The sequence below is a fragment of the Nerophis ophidion genome, linkage group LG16, assembly GCF_033978795.1.
Source record: "Nerophis ophidion isolate RoL-2023_Sa linkage group LG16, RoL_Noph_v1.0, whole genome shotgun sequence".
Classification (NCBI taxonomy): domain Eukaryota; kingdom Metazoa; phylum Chordata; class Actinopteri; order Syngnathiformes; family Syngnathidae; genus Nerophis; species Nerophis ophidion.
This window is the reverse complement of record NC_084626.1, coordinates 45,084,268-45,109,440: the sequence shown is the minus strand read 5'-3', so window position 1 is coordinate 45,109,440 and position 25,173 is coordinate 45,084,268. Positions and strand designations below refer to the sequence as shown.

Sequence of the window (25,173 nt, the reverse complement as noted above, 5' to 3'; positions counted from 1 at the left end):
GATGTATGGATAACCTGCAGATGCATTTGCAACGATAGTCAACGAAATCACAAAGGTGAGTTTTGTTGATGTTGACTGCCAGCTAATCGATGCTAACATGCTACGCTAATCGATGCTAACATGCTATTTACCGGCGGTGCTAAAGCAGACATGGCACAGAGATGTATGGATAACCTGTAGATGCATTTGCAACTATATTACGTTTCCTTCCACCCACATTTAATGCGAAACAAACACTTACCAATCGACGTATTTAAGTTGCTCCAGTGTCAAAAGATGCGAAAGTCCTGATCGTTTGGTCCGCACATTTTACCGGCGATGCTAACGCTATGGCTATGAATAGCGTCAATAGCTATTCGCTCAATAGCTTTAGTTTCTTCTTCAATTTTTTCATACTCCAACCATTTGTTTCAATACATGCGTAATCTGTTGAATCTCTTAAGTCGCTGAAATCCGAGTTTGAATCCGAGCTAATGTCGCTATATCTTGCTGTGGTATTCCCATTGTTTGTTTACATTGGCAGCACTGTGTGACGTCACAGGGAAATGGCCAGTGTCTTCGCAGAGAGCCGAAAATAAGGCACTTTAAAGCTTTATTTAGGGATATTCCGAGACCGGTAAAATTTTGAAAAAAACTTCAAAAAATCCAACAAGCCACTGCGAACTGATTTTTATTGTTTTTAACCCTTTTGAAATTGTGATAATGTTCACCTTTAATGTTACTATGACGCACTCCCATTGCATTCTTAACTTCTGGTCTGTTTTGCCAAATTGTGGAAAATAAACTGTGTTGGTAGAATCATCTGAGTTTTATTCTGTTACAATGATGCCAGTGTTGCATCTGTACATCTATAGCAGGGGTCGCCAACCCGCGGCTCCGGAGCTGCATGCGGCTCCTTGATCACTCTGATGTGGCTCAGCTGCATAGTTGCCAACCCCCCCATTTTTCAGGGATTTCAATGCCTCTCCCTGAAATCTCCCGAGGACAATATTCTCAGATTTCCAACCGGACAACAATGTTTAGGGTGTGCCTTGATGACAATAACATTAATGCTCTCTAGAACATGCCATCACTTGCGCCTTCATACCATGTTAACTGAGAGCTGGCCGGTCACATGTAGTGTGTGCGGCTGCCGTTACCGTGTTCAAGTGACTGCAAGGCATACTTGGTCAACAGCCATACAGGTCACACTGAAGGTTGTGATATCAACCATGGGTCGGTAGAGCGGCCGGCCAGACACCTGAGGGGTTGCAGGTTCGCTTCTCCCCTATTGACATCCCAAAAATTGCTACCGTTGTGTCCTTGGGCAGGACACTTCACCCTTTGCCCCCGGTGCTGCTCTGGTGAATGAATGAATGAATCAATCAATGTTTATTTATATAGCCCCAAATCACAAATGTCTCAAAGGACTGCACAAATCATTACGACTACAACATCCTCGGAAGAACCCTCAAAAGGGCAAGGAAAACTCACACCCTGTGGGCAGGGAGAATTCACATCCAGTGGGACGCCAGTGACAATGCTGACTATGAGAAACCTTGGAGAGGACCTCAGATGTGGGCAACCCCCCCTCTAGGGGACCAAAAGCAATGGATGTCGAGCGGGTCTAACATGATACTGTGAAAGTTCAATCCATAGTGGCTCCAACACAGCCGCGAGAGTTCAGTTCAAAGCGGATCCAAGACAGCAGCGAGAGTCCCATCCACAGGAAACCATCTCAAGCGGAGGCGGATCAGAAGCGTAGAGATGTCCCCAACCGATACAGGCGAGCGGTCCATCCTGGGTCTCGACTCTGGACAGCCAGTACTTCATCCATGGTCATCGGACCGGACCCCCTCCACAAGGGAGGGGGGGGACATAGGAGAAAAAAGCAAAGAAGCGGCAGATCAACTGGTCTAAAAAGGAGGTTTATTTAAAGGCTAGAGTATACAGATGAGTTTTAAGGTGAGACTTAAATGCTTCTACTGAGGTAGCATCTCGAACTGTTACCGGAGGGCATTCCAGAGTACTGGAGCCTGAACAGAAAACGCTCTATAGCCCGCAGACTTTTTTTGGGCTCTAGGAATCACTAATAAGCCGGAGTCTTTTGAACGCAGATTTCTTGCCGGGACATATGGTACAATACAATCGGCAAGATAGGCTGGAGCTAGACCTTGTTGTATTTTATACGTAATTAGTAAAACCTTAAAGTCACTCATGATGAATGAATGATAAGTGGTGGTCGGAGGGGCCGTAGGCGCAAACTGGCAGCCACGTTTCCGTCAGTCTACACCAGGGCAGCTGTGGCTGCATATGTAGCTTACCACCACCAGATGTGAATGAATGTTGAGTCCCACTTCTCTGTGAGCGCTTTGAGTGTGTAGAAAAGCGCGATATAAATCTAAGTTATTTTTTTATTTATTGTGCGTTGGTTGAGGTGGGCGGGGTTGGGGGGATCGAGGGTGTATAATGTACCCCGGAAGAGTTATGGATGCATTGGATTCTGGGTATTTGTTCTGTTGTGTTTGTTGTGTTACAGTGCGGATGTTGTCCCGAAATGTGTTTGTCGTTCTTGTTTGGTGTGGGTTCACAGTGTGGCGCATATTAGTACGAGTGTTAAAGTTGTTTATTCGGCCACCCTCAGTGTGACCTGTATGGTTGTTGACCACGTATGCCTTGCATTGACTTGTGTGTGTCTGCAGAAGCCTCATACAATATGTAAATGGACTGACAAGCTGTTTGTTACGGATGTAGAGGGTGTTAAGCGCAATATCATCACAGAACGCCCTTAATATTGTCGTTTGGGTGAAAATCAGCAGACTTTGGAGTGAACAGTTGCCCTGAAATTTTGGAGTCTCCCGGATAAATAAGGATCATTAGCAAGCGGCATTCAATTAAAACTCGCGGGCCGCACTAATATTACATTTTCATATAAAAGTGCGGCCCCCGTGTCTGAGACCCCTGGTTTATACATAGCCCAAAGCAAAAAAAAAACAACTTTGTACGCTGTGTTATTTCATTTTGAATTTCAAAAGAGTCTTGTGGCTCCCATCGTTTTCTTTATTTAGTGAAACGGGTTAAATTGGCTCTTTGAGTGGTAAAGGTTGCCCACCCCTGATCTATAGCAACATGATACTGGTGCATATCTTCTTCTAGTTGGGAGTCAACCCACAGCCCCTCTGCTGGTTCAGCATTTCCCACAAATTGGCAATCTCTTTCTGGCATTGAGGGTGTGGCAGTGGGTGGGGTGGGTTGTATCAACATGACGTCATCGTATAATAAGCATCATTGGCTATAAAGCTTTTTTTAAATTATTCTTTAACAATATATTGTTTTATCAAATGTTGCTGTTTATTGTTTTACTACAATGTAACACAGGCTGCTCTGCCTTTCCTGAATGTTGCATTTTTAGTTTGGCCAATAAATATATCCAGGAGATCGCAAAAAGCCGCTGCCTGACCAGGGCTCAGAAAATCTGCAGACACTACTCCAACCCCCACCAAGGACTGTTTTCACTGCTGGACTCTAGAAAGAGTCCAGCAGAACCTCCAGGTTCTGTAAATGCTTCTTCCCTCAGGCCGAAAGACTCTTGAAGGCATTAAAATAACCCGCTCAGTTTTCTCCCCCCAAAAATGGATTAACTGGCTGGAAAATAAAGACAATATAACATACATCCATAAACGTGGATGCATATGCAAAAGTGCAATGTATTTATCTGTACAGTCATCTATTTATTGATATCTGCATCTAATTGCTTTTTTATCCTGCACTACCATTCACTAATGCAACGAAATGTCGTTTTTATCTGTACTGTAAAGTTCAAATTTGACTGAGAATAAAAAGGAAGTTTAAGTGTAAGTTTAAGTAGACAGTCCGTTAGATCCGAGAGGAAAATCGCCCAACTTGCGGTAGTTTATTGATAGTCTGAGCAACGAAGTTACTGTAAAACTAAGCTCAAAATAAAGCAGACTAATTAGGAGTTTGTTTACTTACTACTAGAGATGCGGGGTTTGCGGTCAATTTAAACAATTTTAACACTCTTAGTAATATGCGCCACGCTGTGAAGCCACACAATACAAGATTGACAAACACATTTCGGGAGAACATCCTCACAGTGACACAACATGAACGCAACACAACAAATACCCAGAATCCTTTGTATCCGTTACAGGTCTTGACTATTTTATACACCCCGCTAGCAGCAACCCCCCCAGTGCGTCGGTAAGGTGGACGGGGTTGGGGGCGTGGGGGTCTAAAATATATTCAGGACGTGCACGGATACAAAGGATTCTGGGTATTTGTTGTGTTGCGTTTATGTTGTGTTACTGTGAGGATGTTCTCCCGAACTGTTTGTCAATCTTGTTTGGTGTGTATTCACAGCGTGGCGCATATTAGTAAGTGTTAAAGTTGTTCATATCACAACCATCAGTGTACTCTGTATCACCCAGTATGCCTTTCAATCTTGTACGTGTGATTGTGGAAGCTGCACACAACATGTTGCCTGACTAACAATCAGTTCGTACATGTTGTTGAAGGTGTCAAAGGCAATGGCTTCACAGCACGCCCATATTCTTGTCATCAGGATGAACGCTATTGGATAGTCGTGAGAACGTTAGCGGTTCCAATTGTCTTCATTACTCTGTGAGACAGGTTTAAATAGCTCTGTGAGTGGTAAAGGCGGCCGACCTCAGATGAATTTCAGCGGGCGGTTGGTGGGCGGGTACGGTTCTGATAAAATGTTGAATCGGTGGACGGCGGGCGGATGACGACTTTGGTGATGCGGTTGCGGATGATATAATTGCATATCCGCGCATCTTTACTTACTACTAAAAGACACGTTGCCTAGTATGTTCATTATTTTATTTAAGGACAAAATTGCTATAACAAACTTTTTTTGTTGTTAAAATAAAGCCAAGAATTCCATTTTTTGTGGTCCCCTTTATTTAGAAAAGTATCAAAGTATTTTGTTGGCGGTATCAAAGTATTGGTACCGCCAATACCGCCAAGTATCGAGACAACCCTAGTACAGTATTTCCTATTTATTTATTTGAGGCGGACTTTCAACGTTCAAACATGTCTTACTGAGCCAGAGAGTATGATCGATTGATTGATTGAAACTTTTATTAGTAGATTACACAGTACAGTACATGCTGAAATCCTCTCATCCACACTACTGAAATCGTCTCTCACACACAACTGAAATCCTCTCATGCACACTACTGAAAATTGTTTCTCTCACACACACAACTGAAATCCTTTTGGACACACTACTGATAACCATTTGATTGATTGATTGATTGAAACTTTTATTAGTAGATTGCACGGCAAAGTACATATTCCGTACAATTGACCACTAAACGGTAACACTCGAATTTTTCAACTTGTTTAAGTCGAGGTCCACGTTAATCAATTCATGGTACAAATATATACTATCAGCATAATACAGTCATCACACAAGTTAATCATCAGAGTATATACATTGAATTATTTACATTATTTACAATGTGGAGGGGGAATTAGGTTTGGTTGATATCAGCACTTCAATCATCCACAATTGCATCATCAGAGAAATGGTCTGACTTGGTAGGATATGTACAGCGAGCAGTCAACATTGTGAGTTCAGAAAGCATAAGAACAAGTACCGTATTTCCTGGAATTCCCGCCGGGTATATAGTATGCGCCTGCCTAGAATTACTGCCGGGTCAAACTCGTTTTGCAAAATAATTAGCGCATGCTTAGCATTACCGCTGGCTCACGATTAATGTCGGGTCAACTCGTTTCGCAAAATATTATTTTTATTAGCATATGCCTAGAATTTCCACTGGGTCAAACTCGTCACGTCACGAGTGACACTTCACCTGTCATCATTTTCAAAATGGAGGGGACCGATTTCAATCATTAGAAATCGCATAAAGGGAAGAAGATTAAGAGCTATTCAGTAGGATTTAAGGTCCAAGCTATTGAATATGCTTAAAAGAACAGTAAGCAGCTATGTATTATTAATATACTGTAGCTGCGTGTGTCAAATATGAGTCATTAAATGACTCCCGCCTCCCGGTGGTAGAGGGCGCTAGTGATCCTTCTTGCGACTACTCGGCTGCAGAAGAAGTGACAACAAGCAGCGATCGTTTACTTTTTCCTCTCGCTTGCACTTTTAACATGGAGGATTACACATCTAAAATAAAACAGTTTTCTAAACTGGACTTTCAATGGAAGCAGGAGGTAATAAAGGAATATCTCCATCGAGACAGAGAGACTTTTAAAACTGAAGAAAGATAAGGAAGACTTCTATAAACAAGTTATCGATTCTTTTGATCAGAAGGAGCTGCGCATGGACTTTATTTATAAGTAAAGGTAAGACCGTAATAACGTTCTTTTTTATTAAATGTGCTTTTCATGATGGTATCCTTACATCACACTCAAATTTATAAGCGCAGGCCTAAATTTACCGCATGCCTTTGGTAAACGCCGGAGTGAGAAGAGGTTTTAAATTAATTAGCGCCCCCGGCAGCAATTCAAGGAAATACGGTATATACATTTGATTATTTACATTTGATTATTTACAATCCGGGGAGGTGCACCAGCGCATGCAGGTATCCTTCGGCAGCACGGACAACCACGGCCATCCATCAGCTTCTGCGTGGGATGTCTTGTCTCTGACAGGTCACGGTCAAGTGGGGAGGGTATTAATAGCAACCCTGCCTGCGACACGGCACCTTTGTTCAATGCTGTCTGATCGTTGCACCCGTTCCTCGTTTAAAGTACCGTTGCAGAACTCATGTTGTCTGCAGAGTGCGTGGGCCAAAGTCTCTCGTGGTGATCCGGACCAAGGCAGTTGTGTAGAGTCGTGGCGTGTTAGCGCCCTGACGGCACATCTCATGGACAACGCAACATGAAAGGCTGTCATATCGCATCTCGCAGCCACTCGCTCGGTCCCATCAGACCCACTTTGCTACCTCTTGAAGCGATCTTGTTCAGTTTTTTTCACCACTCACATCGCTCTTGTGTGAACAAGCTATGGCATGTTAGGAATTTCTGTCATCCGCTTCGAAATCACACAGGGAAGAAAGGAAAAAAAAGCCAATAAATCAGTGGTAGGCTGCAAAGAAACAACACAATACTCATGCAGTTCCCCTTTGAAATGTCATGACATTTAGAAACTTCACAGAGGAAGCGATTGTTTGGCCCGTCAGCTCTAAACGAGCAAGGCTTCAGTTTGGACCTGAATTAGGGCTGGACGATATATCTAATATACCATATTTCCTCGAATGGCAGACGGGGCGCTAATTAATTTAAATAAATGATAAATGGGTTGTACTTGTATAGCGCTTTTCTACCTTCAAGGTACTCAAAGCGCTTTGACAGTATTTCCACATTCACCCATTCACACACACATTCACACACTGACGGTGGGAGCTGCCATGCAAGGCGCTCAGCAGGACCCATCAGGAGCAAGGGTGAAGTGTCTTGCCCAAGGACACAACGGATGTGACTAGGGTGGTAGAAGGTGGGGATTGAACCAGTAACCCTCAGATTACTGGCACAGCCACTCTACCAATTTTGCCACGCCGTCCCCAATTTAAAACCTCTTCTCACCCCGGTGTTTACCAAAGGCATGCGGTAAATTTAGGCCTGCGCTTATAAATTTGAGTGTGATGTAAGGATACCATCATGAAAAGCACATTTAATAAAAAAAAAAACGTTATTATGGTCTTACCTTTACTTAAAAATGAAGTCCATGCGCAGCTCCTTCTGATCAAAAGCATCGATAACTTGTTTAGAGAAGTCTTCCTTATCTTTCTTCAGTTTTAAAAGTCTTTCTGTCTCGATGGAGATCGTCCTTTATTACCTCCTGCTTACATTGAAAGTCCAGTTTGGAAAACTTTTATTTTATATATGTAATCCTCCATGTTAAAAGTGCAAGTGAGAGGAAGAAATAAATGATCGCTGCTCACTCTTGCTGCTGGTTGTCACTTCTTCTGCAGCCGAGTAATCGCAAGAAGGATCACTAGCGCCCTCTACCACCAGGAGGCGGGAGTCATTTAACGACTCATATTTGACACACACAGCTACGGTATATTAATAAAACATAGCTGCTTACTGTTCTTTTTAGCATATGCAATAGCTTGGACCTTAAATCCTACTGAATAGCTCTTAATCTTTTTCCCTTTATGTGATTTGAAATTGTTGAAATCAACCTCCTCCATTTTGAAAATGATGACAGGTGACGTGACGAGTTTGACCCTGTGGAAATTCTAGACATGCGCTAATAAAAATGATATTTTGCGAAACGAGTTCGACCCGGCGGTAATGCTAAGCATGCGCTAATTATTTTTGCGAAACGAGTTTGACCCGGCAGTAATTCTAGGCAGACGCGTACTATATACCCGGCGGCAATTCAAGGAAATACGATAGTTGTGGTTTCCCTCTCTGCATGAAAGTTTAAAAGTAGCATATATTAATGCAGTATGAAGAAGAATGTTTTAATGTAGACACATAGAATCATCATACTGCTGTGATTATATGCATCAAGTGTTCATTCCAGGCTAAGGCAAAATATCCAGATATATATGGTGTATCGTGACATGGCCTAAAAATATGGAGATATTAATAAAAGGCCATATAGCCCGGCCCTAACCTGAATGTCAACAACACCCGTTGCAGGCAGACTTCTTATATGTCGCAGTAGTCAGTGCCACTTCCCGAGGAACAAGGTCTCTGTAGTTATTGACTTGATGAGAGCGGCCGAGTGCAGTGATTGGCTCCATGCCGCCATTATGTCAACACAGCATGTGCAGCCTCTGTTGACGTCCAGTACTTGTAAGAGTAACTCATTTGTCCAATTACTCTTCATATTCTGTCTGGCTCCGCATCGTTTGCAATATGCTCCTTATAAGGTTTTGCTTTCCATTTCTCTTTGTTTCCCTTCCCCCTTCCAAATCCTCTTCTTCCTGCCACCCTTTTTTTATCTTTCGCCCACTTCCGCCTTCTCTTTCCTGAGACGAAGCCCCGCGTGTGGAGACCTCAGCGTAATTAAAAATGCTCGCCATTCATTTGGGAGGAAGTGTGTCTCCTTGACACAAACACACACTTCCCAGTTTCGCTCCCCTCTCGTCTTGCCTTGCTTTGTTGCGTCAGGCCAGCATGTCGCTTTGGAACTGCTCTCATTCTCATATCGCATTTTTAAGATGGCTATTTTTTACTGTTTTCTACTGTCTATCATGGCTCGTGTTTTTCAACCACTGTGCCCACGTGGAGATTATTTAATTTGACCTATTTGGGTTAAAAAAATATATTTTTTACAAACCAGTAATTATAGTCTGCAAATGTGTTGTTGAGTGTCGGTGCTGTCTAGAGCTCGGCAGAGTAACCGTGTAATATTAATCGGAAACAGCGGCAGGCAGGGTGCAGGTAAAAAGGTGACTAAGGCTTAAATAAGAAATAAACAAAAGGTGAGTGCCGCTAAGAAAAGGCATTGAAGCTTAGGGAAGGCTATGCAGAGCGAAACTAAAACTGAACCGGCTACAAAGTAAACAAAAACAGAATGCTGGACGACAGCAAAGACTTACTGTGGAACAAAGACGGCGTCCACAATGTACATCCGAACATGACATGACGATCAACAAAGTCCCCACAAAGAAGGATAAAAAAACTGGAATATTTTTGATTGCTAAAACAAAGTAGATGCGGGGAATAGTTCCAAAACGACTTTTTTACTGTCAACCGAGTTTCGTTTTTTAATGATTTCTGCTGGTGGTGTGCTTTCTCATTTTAATTAAGAATGCAAAACCACGCCCCCGTGGTTTGATCAAATACTGCTCAAAATGGGTCAAAGGTACCTGGTCAAGGTCTTGTATGCCCATCATGCGCTTGTGATTTTCCTCTTTTAACCGGCGATCCAATTTTGGTCACGGGAAAATGCTTGAGTTCTTGGTATGTTCTTTTGGCAGAGAGAGCCGACACACCTCCATGTTTGTGTAGCGAGTATCAGGCCAGCGCACGCCGAGCAGATTGTTCAGACAAGCTTCAAAATGTCCTCTGTTTACAACCACTGGTGTGAGGATAGAATAGTCTCTTAGCTTCACAACGAGTTTCTGTATAAAGTGTACATGTGTGCCACTTGGACCATAGCCTGAGAGTCCATGTTGGAACTTATTTTGGAGCAGCAAATTGTTTTTAATGAGGGGGAAAGCCGGTTCATCAACGGAGCTAATTTGATTAGCGTCTGTTTTGGAAAGCATCTGGATGAACATCTGCTTTAGCAGCTGCAGGTTAGCTTTGTTCGGACAATAGCAAGAATGACTTTTTCCCAGTTGACATAATGACTGTGGTACGTTTTCTTTTTGTCTGCATAACAGTCCATTCCTTTTTAAGATGTCAGGTTCAAACACTGATGTCATTTATTAAACAGACGAGAAGCAAGGAATCATGCAGAGACAGCGTTCAATTTGGCTCAATGAGGAGACACGTGTTTTAGGCTGTATTCTAGTTACCGATCCAAACTACGTTCTAAAAGTCCAGCCCGCGTGCTTCCTCTATTTATTTGGAAGGTCCCTGGTTACATCACTGAAGCTGTCGCTGAGGGAATGCGGTTAATCTCGACAGCTCCAGTCACAATATATGATTATACAAGAAATGCAAATGTGTTGACACCGGTGATATCGCCACGGCTTGGCAGTCAGCAAGCCGTTTTTGGACACAGACACTGATACCAGACTGGCTTGCAATCTTTTGGATTTCCAGCTTTGCACAGACAAAGAAAAATACCACTTCAGTACAATTGATAATAATTATAGCAACGGCCCTTAAGCATAAAAGTTGTGTGATAATATATACATAATTATTCTAACAATAACAGATATGGGTTAATGAGAGAGCATAACCAACCAATTTAGAAATGCATGCTGATTTTAGACAGATTATGTTGTTTTCGTTGCTATGTCTTTGGGTTAAAAAAAAAACAACTGAGTTTAATTACCGTATTTCCTTGAATTCCCGCCAGGGCACTAATTAATTTAAAACCTCTTCTCACTCCGGCACTTACTAAAGGCATGCGGTAAATTTAGGCCTGCGCTTAAAAATTTGATTGTGATGTAAGGATACCATCATGAAAAGCACATTTAATAAAAAAAACGTTATTATGGTCTTACCTTTACTTATAAATGAAGTCCATGCGCAGCTCCTTCTGATCAAAAGCATTTATAACTTGTTTATAGAAGTCTTCCTTATCTTTCTTCAGTTTTAAAAGTCTCTCTGTCTCGATGGAGATCTTCCTTTATTACCTCCTGCTTCGATTGAAAGTCCAGTTTAGAAAACTGTTTTGTTTTAGATATGTAATCCTCCATGTTAAAAGTGCAAGCGAGAGGAAAAAATAAACACACGCTGCTCACTCTTGCTGCTTGTTGTCACTTCTTCTGCAGCCGAGTAGTCGCAAGAAGGATCACTAGCGCCCTCTACCACCAGGAGGCGGGAGTCATTTAATGACTCATATTTGACACACGCAGCTACGGTATATTAATAAAACATAGCTGCTTACTGTTCTTTTTAGCATATTCAATAGCTTGGACCTTAAATCTTACTAAATAGCCCTAATCTTCTTCCCTTTATGCGATTTCATATTATTGAAATCAGCCTCCTCCATTTTTAAAATGATGACAGGTGAAGTATCACTAGTGACGTGATGAGTTTGACCCTGCGGAAATTCTAGGCATATGCTAATTATTTTACGAATCCAGTTTGACCCGGCAGTAATTCTAGGCAGGCGCGTACTATATACCCGGCGGCAATTCAAGGAAATACGGTATGTGAAATCTGGTAAAAGGACTTACAAATTATGTAAGAGCTGTGCATTTTTGTGTACCGTTACACCCCTAATACACATACATTAAGGGTGTAAAGGTACACAAAAATTTTGGTCTGATACGTACCTTGGTTTTTAGAGGTCACGGTTCGGTTCATTTTCGATACAATTTGGTAAATAAATAACCCCCAAAAAATTATATTTTGTTGTTTTCTTACTGTATCGAAAATGTGGTCAACATATATAAAATAAAAACTAAATAAGATAAGGCTCTGAATAATTTCTTAGCTAAACCTTTCTACATATAAAGTGTTTTTTTTTTGATTGCACAGTACAGTACATATTTCGTACAATTGACCACGAAATGGTAACACCCCAATAAGTTTTTCAACTTGTTTTAAGTCGGGGTCCACGTTAATCAACGTTAAACTGCCTCCAGTTGTTGCTCAGATGAAATAAAATGACAAAACTTTTCTTCTACATATAAAAAGTGCAACATTAAACAGTTTTTAAGTCAACTCAGCCTCAGATTAGTAAGAAGAGATATGGGTTTATTGTTCTTCCACCATAGAAGTGGGTCAAAATCTAGTTTTAATACAATATAGCAACCCCCCCGCGACCCCGAACGGGACAAGCGGCAGTAAATGGATGGATGGATGGTCTTAAATGTGCTGCTATAAAAACATTTGTTATTGCTTTAGCCCTGCCTGGCTGGCCGAGGAGAGGCTGCTTGAATCCAGTGTTTGCACCACGCTCCTCTTTCTCTTCCTTAAAGCGAGCTTGACTTGGGGGGTGGTGCCGCTTTAAAGGGGTTAGCATGTTTGACGTCTTGGCAGAAGCATACCCTACTGCTGCTGAACAAAGTCGGCAAACCTCCGACCTCCGTCCTCCGTTGTTGTATCGCACCGCGAAGCCGAAGTGTTCCCAAACGGGAGATGTTAACGAGGCAGGAGGGTCTTCCTGCTCTGGCTTTTGCATGTTGTCCTAGCCCAGTCGCTGCTAGCATGCCGTGTGCATTGTTTACACAACCTGCGGTGCGCTACATGTCCGTGTGGAAACTCGTTCGGTACACCTCCGGAACCGAACCGAAACCCCCGTACTGAAACAGTTCAATAAAAAATGTACGTACCGTTATACCCCTAATGTGTATGCTTGCTTTGGTGGTCCTATTTTGTGTTTGCCATATCGCATTTTTGTGCTTACCACCATGTGTCAGCATTCCATGAATATACTAAGCCTCTGGACCACCTGCCAAAAGCTTCTTCTAGCTTATCTGGGGGACCCTTTCACTTACCACCATCCTTAAATGGATATTTACCACTGTTGTAATCGGGATATGGTATTGTGAAGTCCTGTGGGGAGTGCTCAGAGATTATGGGGTATCGGACTGCTCCCTGTATGATCAGTGTCAGACCTTGGTCCGCATCGCCGGCAGTAAGTCGGACACGTTTCCAGTGAGGGTCTGACTCCGCCAAGGCTGCCCTTTGTCACCAATTCTGTTCAGAACTTTTATGCACAGAATTTCTAGGAGCAGTCAAGGCGTTGAGCGGATCCGGTTTGGTGGCTGCAGGATTAGGTCTGTGCTTTTTGCAGACGATGTGGTCCTGATGCCTTCATCTGGCCGGGATCTTCAACTCTCACTGGATCGGTTCGCAGCCGAGTGTGGAGCGACCGGAATGAGAATCAGCACCTCTAAGTCCGAGTCCCTGGTTCTCGCCCGAAAAAGGGTGGAGTGCCATCTCCGGGTTGGGGAGGAGACCCTGCCCCAAGTGGAGGAGTTCAAGTACCTCGTCGTCTTGTTCACGAGTGAGGTCGACAGGCGGATCGGTGCGGCGTCTTCAGTAATACGGACGTTGTATCGATCCGTTGTGGTGAAGAAGGAGCTGAGCCGGAAGGCAAAGCTCTCAATTTACTGGTCGATCTACATTCCCATCCTCAACTATGGTCATGAGCTTTGGGTTATGACCGAAAGGACAAGATCATGGGTACGAGCGGCCGAAATGAGTTTCCTCCGCCGGGTGGTGGGTCTCTCCCTTAGAGATAGGGTGAGAAGGTCTGTCATCCGGGAGGAACTCAAAGTAAATCCGCTGCTCCTCCACATGGAGAGGAGCCAGGTGAGATGGTTCAGGTATCTGGTCAGAATGCTAGCAGAACGACTCCCAAGGGAGGTGTTTCGGGCACGTCCGACCGGTAGGAGGCCACGGGGAAGACCCAAGACACAATGGGAAGACTACATGTATGTCTCCCGGATGGCCTGGGAACGCCTCGGGATCCCCTGGGAAGAGATGTATGAAGTGGCTGGGGAGAGGAAAGTCTGGGCTTCCCTGCTTAGGCTGCTGCCCCCGCGACCCGACCTCGGATAAGCGGAAAAAGATGTATGAATGGATGGTTTTGTGAATAAACTAGAAACTTGAAATAATATACCTTCCAAGCTGGTTTTTTTCACTCCCTGAGATGTCAGTTCATGATCCATAATGAAAGACTGGCCAATGTTTCAGCGAGGTCTTCGGTGTCCTGAGTGGAATCTGCGGTGTGCAACCTGGTCCACTGGCATGTTAGCCATGCTCTCCATGCTAATGCTAACTTGGTCCAAGTGGATCATCCGTGGCTCTGGTTCTGCGTCTCCTCAGCCTCTACTTTTACTGACTGCTATTCTAAGCGTTGGTTTCCAGGTCCTTCCTAATGTTACAGTCTCCGTCTCGCCGTTGGTATTTAAAGACCGGCGTTCATGCCACTCGCAGCTAGTGGAGAAGAGCGGACAGCGATTGTTTAAAGTTTTATGGGAAAGATGGTTAAAGCCAGTCTGGGGTAACCATGGCAACAAGGACCGGTAATAAATGTTTAGTCTTTCCATTGCTTGAAGTTGGGAGAGTCATTGCCAGGTAGAGGACTGCTCTTTTCTCAGCAGGGGGCCGGCAACCTTTACTTTTGCATCCTCTTCTACTGAGTACAAATCGTCTCCAGCCATAACTTATTTTTTTTTGGCTCTTTGTTGTTGCTATTTTTGTATTACATTTTATTATTTTATCATGTTGTACTGTATTGTCATCCTTTGTTTTGTGATTTTGTGATGTTTTTTGCCAGGAAGAATATTCTCCACTGCGGTGTAGACTTATGTGGATCCTTAATATAAAAAAAAATTAAAAAAATGAAAAAAACAGTACCACTGTTTGTTTTTTATTCTGGCAACACAGCGGCCAGTTTTTTTCGATAACAAAAGAATGTGGTACTGTTTTTTTCCTTCACAGTAATACAGCAACCGTAGATTTTACAGTAAAAAAAACAAAAAACATTACAGTTGACATAATGTTACCGTGGAAAAACTGTGGTGTTATTTTCAATCTACAGTCATATCGTGTAAAACACTATTTATTTTACCCTAAATGATCTTTTTTACAGTTTGTACAATTTGATGTATATTTAAATATTTATTTTTATTTGAACAAAAACAATGTTTGGAAAGCATGAGAATATACTTGTTAAAATATAGGGTGATATTAAAGTTGAAAAACATATGCAATTTCATGCATTACTTATATTTTTTTCGGTCAGAATTGAAAGAACGAGTACATTTAAGAAGAAAAGAAAAGGGATTTTATTGACATATTATTTTCCAGGCGTCCGCGGGCCAGGCACTGCAAAAAGAATAAAAAAATAGGGGTATTTTATTTGAAATAAGCAAAATGATCTGCCAGTAGAACAAGAAAATTCGGCTTGTCAAGACTTTCCAAAACAGGTAAAATAAGCAAACCTCAATGGACCCAAAAATACCTTAAAATAAGTATATTCTCACCAATAACAAGTGCACTTTTCTTGGTAGGAAAAAAATGCTCAATGTGTTGAAAAATATTCTTAAATGAAGCAAATGCTAGTGCCATTATCTTGACATCATGAATTTTTTTTCATGCTTGAAGTCAGAAATTATTACTTTAAAAAAATAGTCATTAACACTCGTGTTAATGACCCAGCTTTGCATTAGTTGATATTCTAGTTTCAAGCATATTTGACTCAATAGAGGTCATCAAGTCTCAGCAACCAGCTGTATTATCTTACTGAGATCATTTAGGACCAAAACTATCAGGTTTGCCCCTGACAGTTTAGTTGTGTTTTCATTTTTCCTCTGTGTGTGTGTAGTATATCCTGTCAGCACTCTTATTTTGGTTCAGTTTCCGGTTTGTCTCCCTGAGTGCTGTGTCCCCTAAGCAGCGGCTGATTGGCACCTGGCCACACCTGGTGTCAATCAGCCCGCTCCTATTTAGACCTGTTTTCTCCTCCAGTCAGGGCTGGATTATTGTCGTGTCGTTGCCACCTGTCGTGTCATGTCAATGCAGCGTTTTTGTCTGACTTCAAGCATGAAAAAAAATTCATGATGTCAAGATAATGGCACTAGCATTTACTTCATTTAAGAATATTTTTCAACATATTGAGCATTGTTTTCCTACCAAGAAAAGTGCACTTGTTATTTGTGAGAATATACTTATTTTAAGGTATTTTTTGGGTCCAATGAGGTTAGCTAATTTTACTTGTTTTGGAAAGTCTTGACAAGCCGAATTTTCTTGTTCTACTGGCAGATCATTTGGCTTAGTTCCAATAAAATACCCCTATTTTTTTATTCTTTTCTTGTTTTTGAACACTGACTTTTTGCAGTGCCTGGCCCGCGGACGCCTGGAAAATAATATGTCAATAAAATCCCCTTTCTTTTCTTCTTAAATGTATTCGTTCTTTCAATTCTGACCGAAAAAAATATATGTAATGCATGAAATCGCATATGTTTTCAACTTTAATATCACCCTATATTGCAACAAGTATATTATGATGCTTTCCAAACATTGTTTTTGTTCAAATAAAAATAAATATTTAAATATCCATCGAATTGTACAAACTGTAAAAAAGATAATTTAGGGTAAAATGTATAGTGCCAAAATGCCTACCTCCTCTGCATCTTGGGGTTCGTCACCAACTAACTCTGACAAAAACCCTTAAAACAAGTAAATCACTGTAACATAAACTCTGCTTAGTGAGAAGAATGATCTTATCAGACAGAAAATAAGCAAATATCACTCTGATTTGAGATATTTCATCTTACTTAGATTTCAGTTGTTGCAGTGTTTAAAATCAAATGTTGGCCCCGAGTTCGACAACAGTGCTCTAAACGTTGTGTGTTTATGCGAGGTACGTCCCCGCTTCATGTCTGTTAGGTTGAATTGGAATTGTCTTTTGGGCTCTATTGTAGGTTTCCTAAGTGTGGTTCTCACTAGTGCTTAAAAAACTTGTGATGTCCTCACCTATTCAATATATAGAGAGAAAAATGCAGCTTGTAGAGTAATGGGGACATGACATACTTGAGTCAGATGGGGGTCAATGAGTAACTGAAGGTGTGGCCATGACAGTAGAAATGATTGAGCTGTTCCAACATCATGTTGACTAATGTTCACACTGTCAAGTGTTTGGTCTTGTGTAAGGCAAGGTGAGTCGTGTTTTGTCTGAGAATTGATTATTTCAGTAGTCCGAGCATTTCATGTGGTCTGGTCATATACAGGTACAGTATTTTCCGGAGTATAAGTCGCTCCGGAGTATAAGTCGCACCTGCCGAAAATGCATAATAAAGAAGGAAAAACACATATATAAGTCGCATTTTTGGGGGAAATTTGTTTGATAAAACCCAACACCAAGAATAGACATTTGAAAGGCAATTTAAAACAAATAAAGAATAGTGAACAACAGGCTGAATAAGTGTACTTTATATGAGGCATAAATAACCAACTGAGAAGGTGCCTACTATGTTAACATAACATATCATAGAACAGGAGTCACCAACCTTTTTGAAACAAGAGCTACTTCTTGGGTACTGATTAATGAGAAGGGCTACCAGTTTGATACACACTTAAATAAATTACCAGAAATAACCAATTTGCTCAATTTACCTGTAACTCTATTTTATTATTAATAGTAAATGATATTTATCTTTGTAAAAACCTGATCATCTTAATGATTTCTCCCAATAAATATATATAGAAACAGATAAATATTTTTATAAATATATTTCGACTCTTTAAAATTCAACCGAAAAAAAGTGCAGAAAAACTAGCTAATTTGAAACTTTTTGAAAAAAGTTTAAAAATAATTTATGGAACATCATTAGTAATTTTTTCCTGATAAATATTAATTTTAGAATTTTGATGCCATGTTTTAAATAGGTTAAAATCTAATCTGCAGTTTGTTGGAATATATAACAAATTGGACCAAGCTATATATCTAACACAAATATTTTTGGGGAATTTTAATCAAAATAGGTTGAAAAAATATTTCACAAATATTCTGCATGGAAAAAACAGAAGCTAAAATGAAGAATTAAATTTAAAAAAATGTATTATTCTTTACAATAAAAAAATATATTTACCTGAACATTGATTTAAATTGTCAGGAAAGAAGAGGAAGGAATTTAAAAGGTAAAAAGGTATATGTGTTTAAAAATCCTGAAATCATTTTTAAGGTTGTATTTTTTCCCTAAAATTGTCTTTCTGAAAGTTATAAGAAGCAAATGAAAAAAATAAATGAATTTATTTAAACAAGTGAATACCAAGTCTTTAAAATATTTTCTTGGATTTTCAACTTCTATTTGAGTTTTGTCTCTCTTAGAATTAAAAATGTCAAGCAAAGCGAGACCAGCTTGCTAGTAAATAAATACAATTTAAAAAATAGAGGCAGCTCACTGGTAAGTGCTGCTATTTGAGCTATTTTGAGAACAGGCCAGCGGGCGACTCATCTGGTCCTTACGGGCGACCTGGTGCCCGCGGGCACCGTGTTGGTGACCCCTGATATAGAACATGTTATACCGTTACCAAACAATCTGTCACCCCTAATCCATAAATCCCATGAAATCTTATACTTCTACTCTCTTACGTGAATGAGCTAAATAATATTTGATATTTTACGGTAATGTGTTAATAATTTCACACATAAGTCGCTCCTGAGTATAAGTCACACCCTCGGCCAAACTATGAAAAAAACTGTTACTTATCTTCCGAAAAATACAGTACATTTCTATTAGTTACACTCATTAAACCAGGTGTGTCAAACTCATTGTTATTGAGGGCCACATGTAACAGTGAATATATATATGAATATAAACATATAATAGTCTTGTCAGGCAACTGTTTTTGAATATTATATTTTTTTAGATTGATGAATAAGCAGATATTTAAGTGTTTATTTGTGCTACCCCCCATAACATATTAGTGTTTGAGTCCAGTCCATAGTGGGTCTAACATAATAGTGAGAGTCCAGTCCATAGTGGGTCTAACATAATAGTGAGAGTCCAGTCCGTAGTGGATCTAACATAATAGTGAGAGTCCAGTCCATAGTGGATCTAACATAATAGTGTGAGAGTCCAGTCCATAGTGGATCTAACATAATAGTGTGAGAGTCCAGTCCATAGTGGATCTAACATAACAGTGTGAGAGTCCAGTCCACAGTGGATCTAACATAAAAGTGAGAGTCCAGTCCATAGTGGATCTAACATAAAAGTGAGAGCCCAGTCCATAGTGGATCTAACATAATAGTGTGAGAGTCCAGTCCATAGTGAATCTAACATAATAGTGAGAGTCCAGTCCATAGTGGATCTAACATAATAGTGTGAGAGTCCAGTCCATAGTGGATCTAACATAATAGTGTGAGAGTCCAGTCCATAGTGGATCCAACATAATAGTGTGAGAGTCCAGTCCATAGTGGATCTAACATAATAGTGAGAGTCCAGTCCATAGTGGATCTAACATAATAGTGTGAGAGTCCAGTCCGTAGTGGATCTAACATAATAGTGTGGGAGTCCAGTCCATAGTGGATCTAACATAATAGTGAGAGTCCAGTCCATGGTGGAGCTAACATAGTAGTGTGAGTCCAGTCCATAGTGGATCTAACATAATAGTGTGAGAGTCCAGTCCATAGTGGATCTAACATAATAGTGTGAGAGTCCAGTCCATAGTGGATCTAACATAACAGTGTGAGAGTCCAGTCCACAGTGGATCTAACATAAAAGTGAGAGTCCAGTCCATAGTGGATCTAACATAAAAGTGAGAGTCCAGTCCATAGTGGATCTAACATAAAAGTGAGAGTCCAGTCCATAGTGGATCTAACATAATAGTGTGAGAGTCCAGTCCATAGTGAATCTAACATAATAGTGAGAGTCCAGTCCATAGTGGATCTAACATAATAGTGAGAGTCCAGTCCATAGTGAATCCAACATAAGAAGAAGATTAAGAGCTATTCAGTAGGATTTAAGGTCCAAGCTATTGAATATGCTAAAAAGAACAGTAAGCAGCTTTGTTTTATTAATATACCGTAGCTGCGTGTGTCAAATATGAGTCATTAAATGACTCCCGCCTCCTGGTGGTAGAGGGCGCTAGTGATCCTTCTTGCGACTACTCGGCTGCAGAAGAAGTGACAACGAGTGACGTGATATGTGCTGGGTACGGATTTGACGCGGAGGGCGCACGACGGACCTTTAAGGATGTAACACCACTACTCCTATGCTGGCTATGTAAACACCTGAGCTGAAATAAAGCATGTTCCAGTCCTAAATACCCAGTGTATTATTTATACAATAACACTTCATGGGGGCAGCGGTGGGATAAAGAGATCACCCAGGGAGCAGAACGGGAGGGCGAGTTGTCCGAAGGTAATTCTGTCGTCGCCCGCACTTGAGGAGCCGAGCTAACTGATAGCAGCGGTCTGATAGCAGTTTTCTAAACCGGACCTTCAATCGAAGCAGGAGGTAATAAAGGAAGATCTCCATCGAGACAGAGAGACTTTTAAAACTGAAGAAAGATAAGGAAGACTTCTATAAACAAGTTATCGAAGCTTTTGATCAGAAGGAGCTGCGCATGGACTTCATTTATCAGTAAATGTGCTTTTCATGATGATATCCTTACATCACACTCAAATTTTTACGGCATGCCTTTGGTAATTGCCGGAGTTAGAAGAGGTTTTAAATTAATTAGCGCCCCGGCGGCAATTCAAGGAAATACGGTATGTGCTAAAAACGAAGAAAACAGAGCAGCAAGTGGGATGCATGGAATGTGCCGCAACGTCCAGGCGGGAAGGAAACACCGGCGGAGGTAGAACAATGGACCAAGTAGTCTCCACAGACCTGTAAAGACTACTGACGAACAACTACACACGGGAGCAAATGTGCTGCATTAAAATAAGGCCAAAACAGGAAGCGGATTTAAAAATAAAAGCACAGAACAGGAAAAGGTGACAGAAAGAAGTATTATTAACACCAAAGTCATCACCATATTTTCCGGACTTTGGAGCCCACCAGTATATAAGCCACACCCACTAAATTGCAGCAAAAAAAAAATGTTTTTCCATGTATTATCCGCACTGGACTATAAGCCGCGGACATATGCGTTGCAAAATGAGTTATTTACACATACAGATTCTGTAAATGTGTATTTCCAAACACAGCAGTAAAACGGCTGATCAAACAAAACAGAAGTCATGGTCATGGACCCGCCAGCCGCTGAAGCTAGCTCTCCAATCAGCCAAACGTATCATATCAGCTAATGCTAACAATTCTAGCTTGATTGCATTACGATAGCACGTACAAATATGCATGAAAACACTCACACATGGGAGGCTTTAGTAAGTGTAAACAGTTTTAGTTATAGTGTAGAACTTACAAACATTGCTTTAAGAGATGAATGGAGAATCCATTTGAGTTAAAATGTTATGGACGGCTGGAAGACGGAACAGCACTTCTACTTCCGGTTGAAAGCACTAAAACAGCGGTTCTCAAACTTTTTTAACCAACTACCACCACAACAACCAACATTAAAATATTAGATGTTTTATTTAACAAGTACTGTATGTGTCAGAAAAAATGTCCGTAAATTATCAAAAAAACTTTCCGTTCTCTGAGTTCCCAGTGAACAGACAAGAGGCTGTCTTCGTTGCACCAAGCCAAACGGCTTGTAAAGTTCCATTGTGTACGTTGGGAGGTGACGGGAGGGGTTATCTATTTTGTTCCAAGCTCGATCCAGGACCAGTCCAAGCCCGAGGCATCTTTTTCTTTTGTTTTAATGTGGCCGAAAACAATGGCTGTTTACATACCCCCCATTCCTTTAGAAACAGCTGTTATGTTAACCATGAATTGTTTAACGTGGACCCCGACTTAAACAAGTTGAAAAACGTATTCCTTATTACTCCTGATCAAAAGCATCGATAACTTGTTTATAGAAGTCTTCCTTATCTTTGTTCAGTTTTAAAAGTCTCTCTGTCTCGATGGAGATCTTCCTTTATTACCTCCTGCTTCGATTGAAAGTCCAGTTTGGAAAACTGTTTTATTTTAGATATGTAATCCTCCATGTTAAAAGTGCAAGCGAGAGGAAGAAATAAACAATCGCTGCTTGTTGTCACTTCTTCTGCAGCCGAGTAGTCGCAAGAAGGATCACTAGCCCTCTCTACCACCAGGAGGCGGGAGTCATTTAATGACTCATATTTGACACACGCAGCTACGGTATATTAATAATACATAGCTGCTTACTGTTTTTTTTAGCATATTGAACAGCTTGGACCTTAAATCCTACTGAATAGCTCTTAATCTTCTTCCCTTTATGCGATTTCAAATTATTGAAATCAGCCTCCTCCATTTTGAAAATGATGACAGGTGAAATGTCACTCGTGACGTGACGAGTTTGACCCGGTGGAAATTCTAGGCATATGCTAATTATTTGGCGAAACGAGTTTGACCGGGCGGAAATTCTAGTCATGCGCTAAGATAAATAATATTTTGCGAAACGAGTTTGACCCGGCGTTAATCCTGAGCCGGCGGTAATGCTAAGTATGTGCTAAATATTTTGTGATACGAGTTTGACCCGGCATTAATTCTAGTCAGGCGCATACTATACAATTCAAGGAAATACGGTATTTGCATTATGGCCGTCAGCGAAGAAAAGCCATAACTTTGCAGCACCGTCTTATAAGCCGCAGGGTTCAAAGCGTAGAAAAAAAAGTAGCGGGTTATAGTCCGGAATTTACAATTCTTTTTGGGGGGTGATGAAGATCAACGTCTGGCTTGACGGAGATTTCTGCATCTCTGTTTTTCTCGTTGAGAAAGAACGGGTCACAAACATCTTCTCAAATGGCCTTTCTTTGTTTCCATAGATGCTTTGTTGGCGGACCTCGAGTCCTCGACGTCCCACACTTCCAAGCGTCCACTCTTCCTGTCCGAGGAGCCGGGCTACTCGCTCCCGGTTGGCATTCAGACCCAGCAAGACATCTGCTTCTCACCACAAGGCCCACCCATTCCCTCCGAGAAAACACTCAACGGCGCACAGGAAACAGAAGTAAACGCTCTTGTACCTTTTTCATAAAAGTAACATTGCACTTTCATTTGAACAGGAGGTCACATTTCAAACGCCAACTTTCTCTCCTCAGTTGTTCAGCTCGGAAAAGAGAATTTTTCAGTCAAGAGAAACCAGCAACCCAGGTCAATCCCCTGGAGAAGAAGACCACGTTTACAGGTAGAATGTTACTTTGTGTAGTGTTGCGTTTGGACCAGATGTTCCTCCAAAGGAATTAAGTTACTGGTCAATCCCAAATTCTTTTGATGACACATAAGCTGAGTTTAAATGTTCACCCAGAACAGAATAGTGAATTCAGTGAATTATATTTATAGAGCGCTTTTCTCTAGTGACTCAAAGCACTTAACATAGTGAAACCCAATATCTAAGTTACATTCAAACCAGTGTGGGTGGCACTGTGGGCAGGTGGGTAAAGTGTCTTGCCCAAGGACACAACGGCAGTGACTAGTTTGGCAGAAGTGGGGATCGAACTTGGAACCCTCAAGTTACTGGCACGGCCACTCTACCAACCGAGCTATACCGCCCGGTAATAGAATAGGTATTTTGCAATTTAATCCAAAGCTTTGGAGAGACCAACCTAAAAACAACACATTCAAATCGCGTCACCTAGTTGATCTGAAAACCTTTCGGAAGCGCTGTCTTCTTCAATATCTCCCTCGCCCCCACCCACTGGAACGACAACACATGTCTATTGTCCTCCTTAGCTGGGCACAGGAAAAAATAAAAAGGGATTATTGCTACTCCTTACATTCCTAAAGCCAAGGTTAACTTGCAGTGTACCATAGACATGAGATTATAAAATAGACAGAGTACAAATGGAAAACACTAGTTATTTCAAATATGACTATGAATATAAAGAAATAACTCTTAAATATGGATAGCTGTCTACATCAGTAGTGACTAAAGTCTCTCACCATAAATGAAAATAAGTCTGAAGACTCAAAATCTGCCTGAAAGTTCAAAGTACCGAATTTGGTACTTTTACATCGGTACTACAGGGTATCCATTCACGGAAAACTCAGTACGGTGCCATATTTCGATACCTTTTGTTGCACCTGACCTCACATCCGGTTGCAGACTTGTTGGGCTCAAACACTTGGTGGGCAAACAAGCACAGAGCAGACTCGGTCAAACTGCCTCCAGGCAACGTTGCAATTTTCCATGGCAACAAAACAAGTATGCCTGATAGAAAACACTCCAACGTAAAGTAAGGTAAGTGTGCAAGCTCACTGCTGATTGGATTTGCTACGGATTAGCAATAGCAATTTTACATGGCGATTTCAACACCTCCGAATTTGGTAATGTAAACTACAACCTCGAAGGAATAAGCACAATACTTGTAGTATGGATACTTTGTTGAGTGCAACAAAAGACTAGATTCGACTTAATGGCAAAGACTACTCCCGGATTTGGCAATACACCGTAGCCTATAGGCTACTGCCACCGAACGTATTGGAATTGCAACTGCCATGCACAGTCGACGATGTAATACTTGCAAATCAATCAGAAGTGTAGGAAATCAAGATACAAAAAGCAGACAGTACAGTTATTAGTTCAAGAGATTTTATTATTTAAAAATGTGATATTTGTTGACACAAGAACACACACAGTACCGGTATAGAATTGCAGGTACCATGAATTAGTATGGTCGCAAATGGTAGTGTCTTTGTTTATGATACATGTTCAGTGTTTCCCCCAGAAAACTTGTGAGTTAAGGTGGTGTCTCTCCGGCGGACAGACCGGGGAAGGGGGTGGGTGGGTGTAAGGATCAGTGTAACTCGGCCTGTCGCCATCACGTCTCCACCTCGTCGCTGCCACCACAGCCTGGGGGGGGGCAATAGACTACAGACTGTGGTGAAGTAGGCCGGCTTCGTCGCGTGAAAAAGCCTACAATTTTTGTTTGTGTTTTCCGCTCCATTTGCTGAATGGCGATATACGATATATATATCTCGATATTTTTTCCGTAAAGTAAAAACAAAACAGTCCTAGTTACCTGAGATACTAAGTAGGTCATTATTACGCCACATGCTA

General features: G+C 41.3%; 1 protein-coding gene and 1 long non-coding RNA gene across 3 annotated transcripts in view; one reads left to right on the top strand and one right to left on the bottom strand.

Moving 5' to 3' along the window:
- LOC133535456 (paxillin-like) overlaps window positions 1-25,173 on the top strand; it is a 79,400-nt gene that overhangs the window by 14,430 nt on the left and 39,797 nt on the right. For both annotated transcript variants that reach the window (XM_061875305.1, XM_061875306.1), the window contains exons 2-3: window positions 22,943-23,124; window positions 23,216-23,301. In XM_061875305.1, coding sequence (XP_061731289.1) covers window positions 22,943-23,124; window positions 23,216-23,301 — 268 coding nt within the window. The remainder of the gene's footprint in view (window positions 1-22,942; window positions 23,125-23,215; window positions 23,302-25,173) is intronic.
- LOC133535698 (uncharacterized) lies at window positions 5,083-7,835 on the bottom strand. The gene is made up of 2 exons (XR_009802303.1): window positions 7,697-7,835; window positions 5,083-7,024 (listed from the first exon to the last, which is right to left on the bottom strand). It is a non-coding gene; the product is annotated as an uncharacterized LOC133535698 (long non-coding RNA).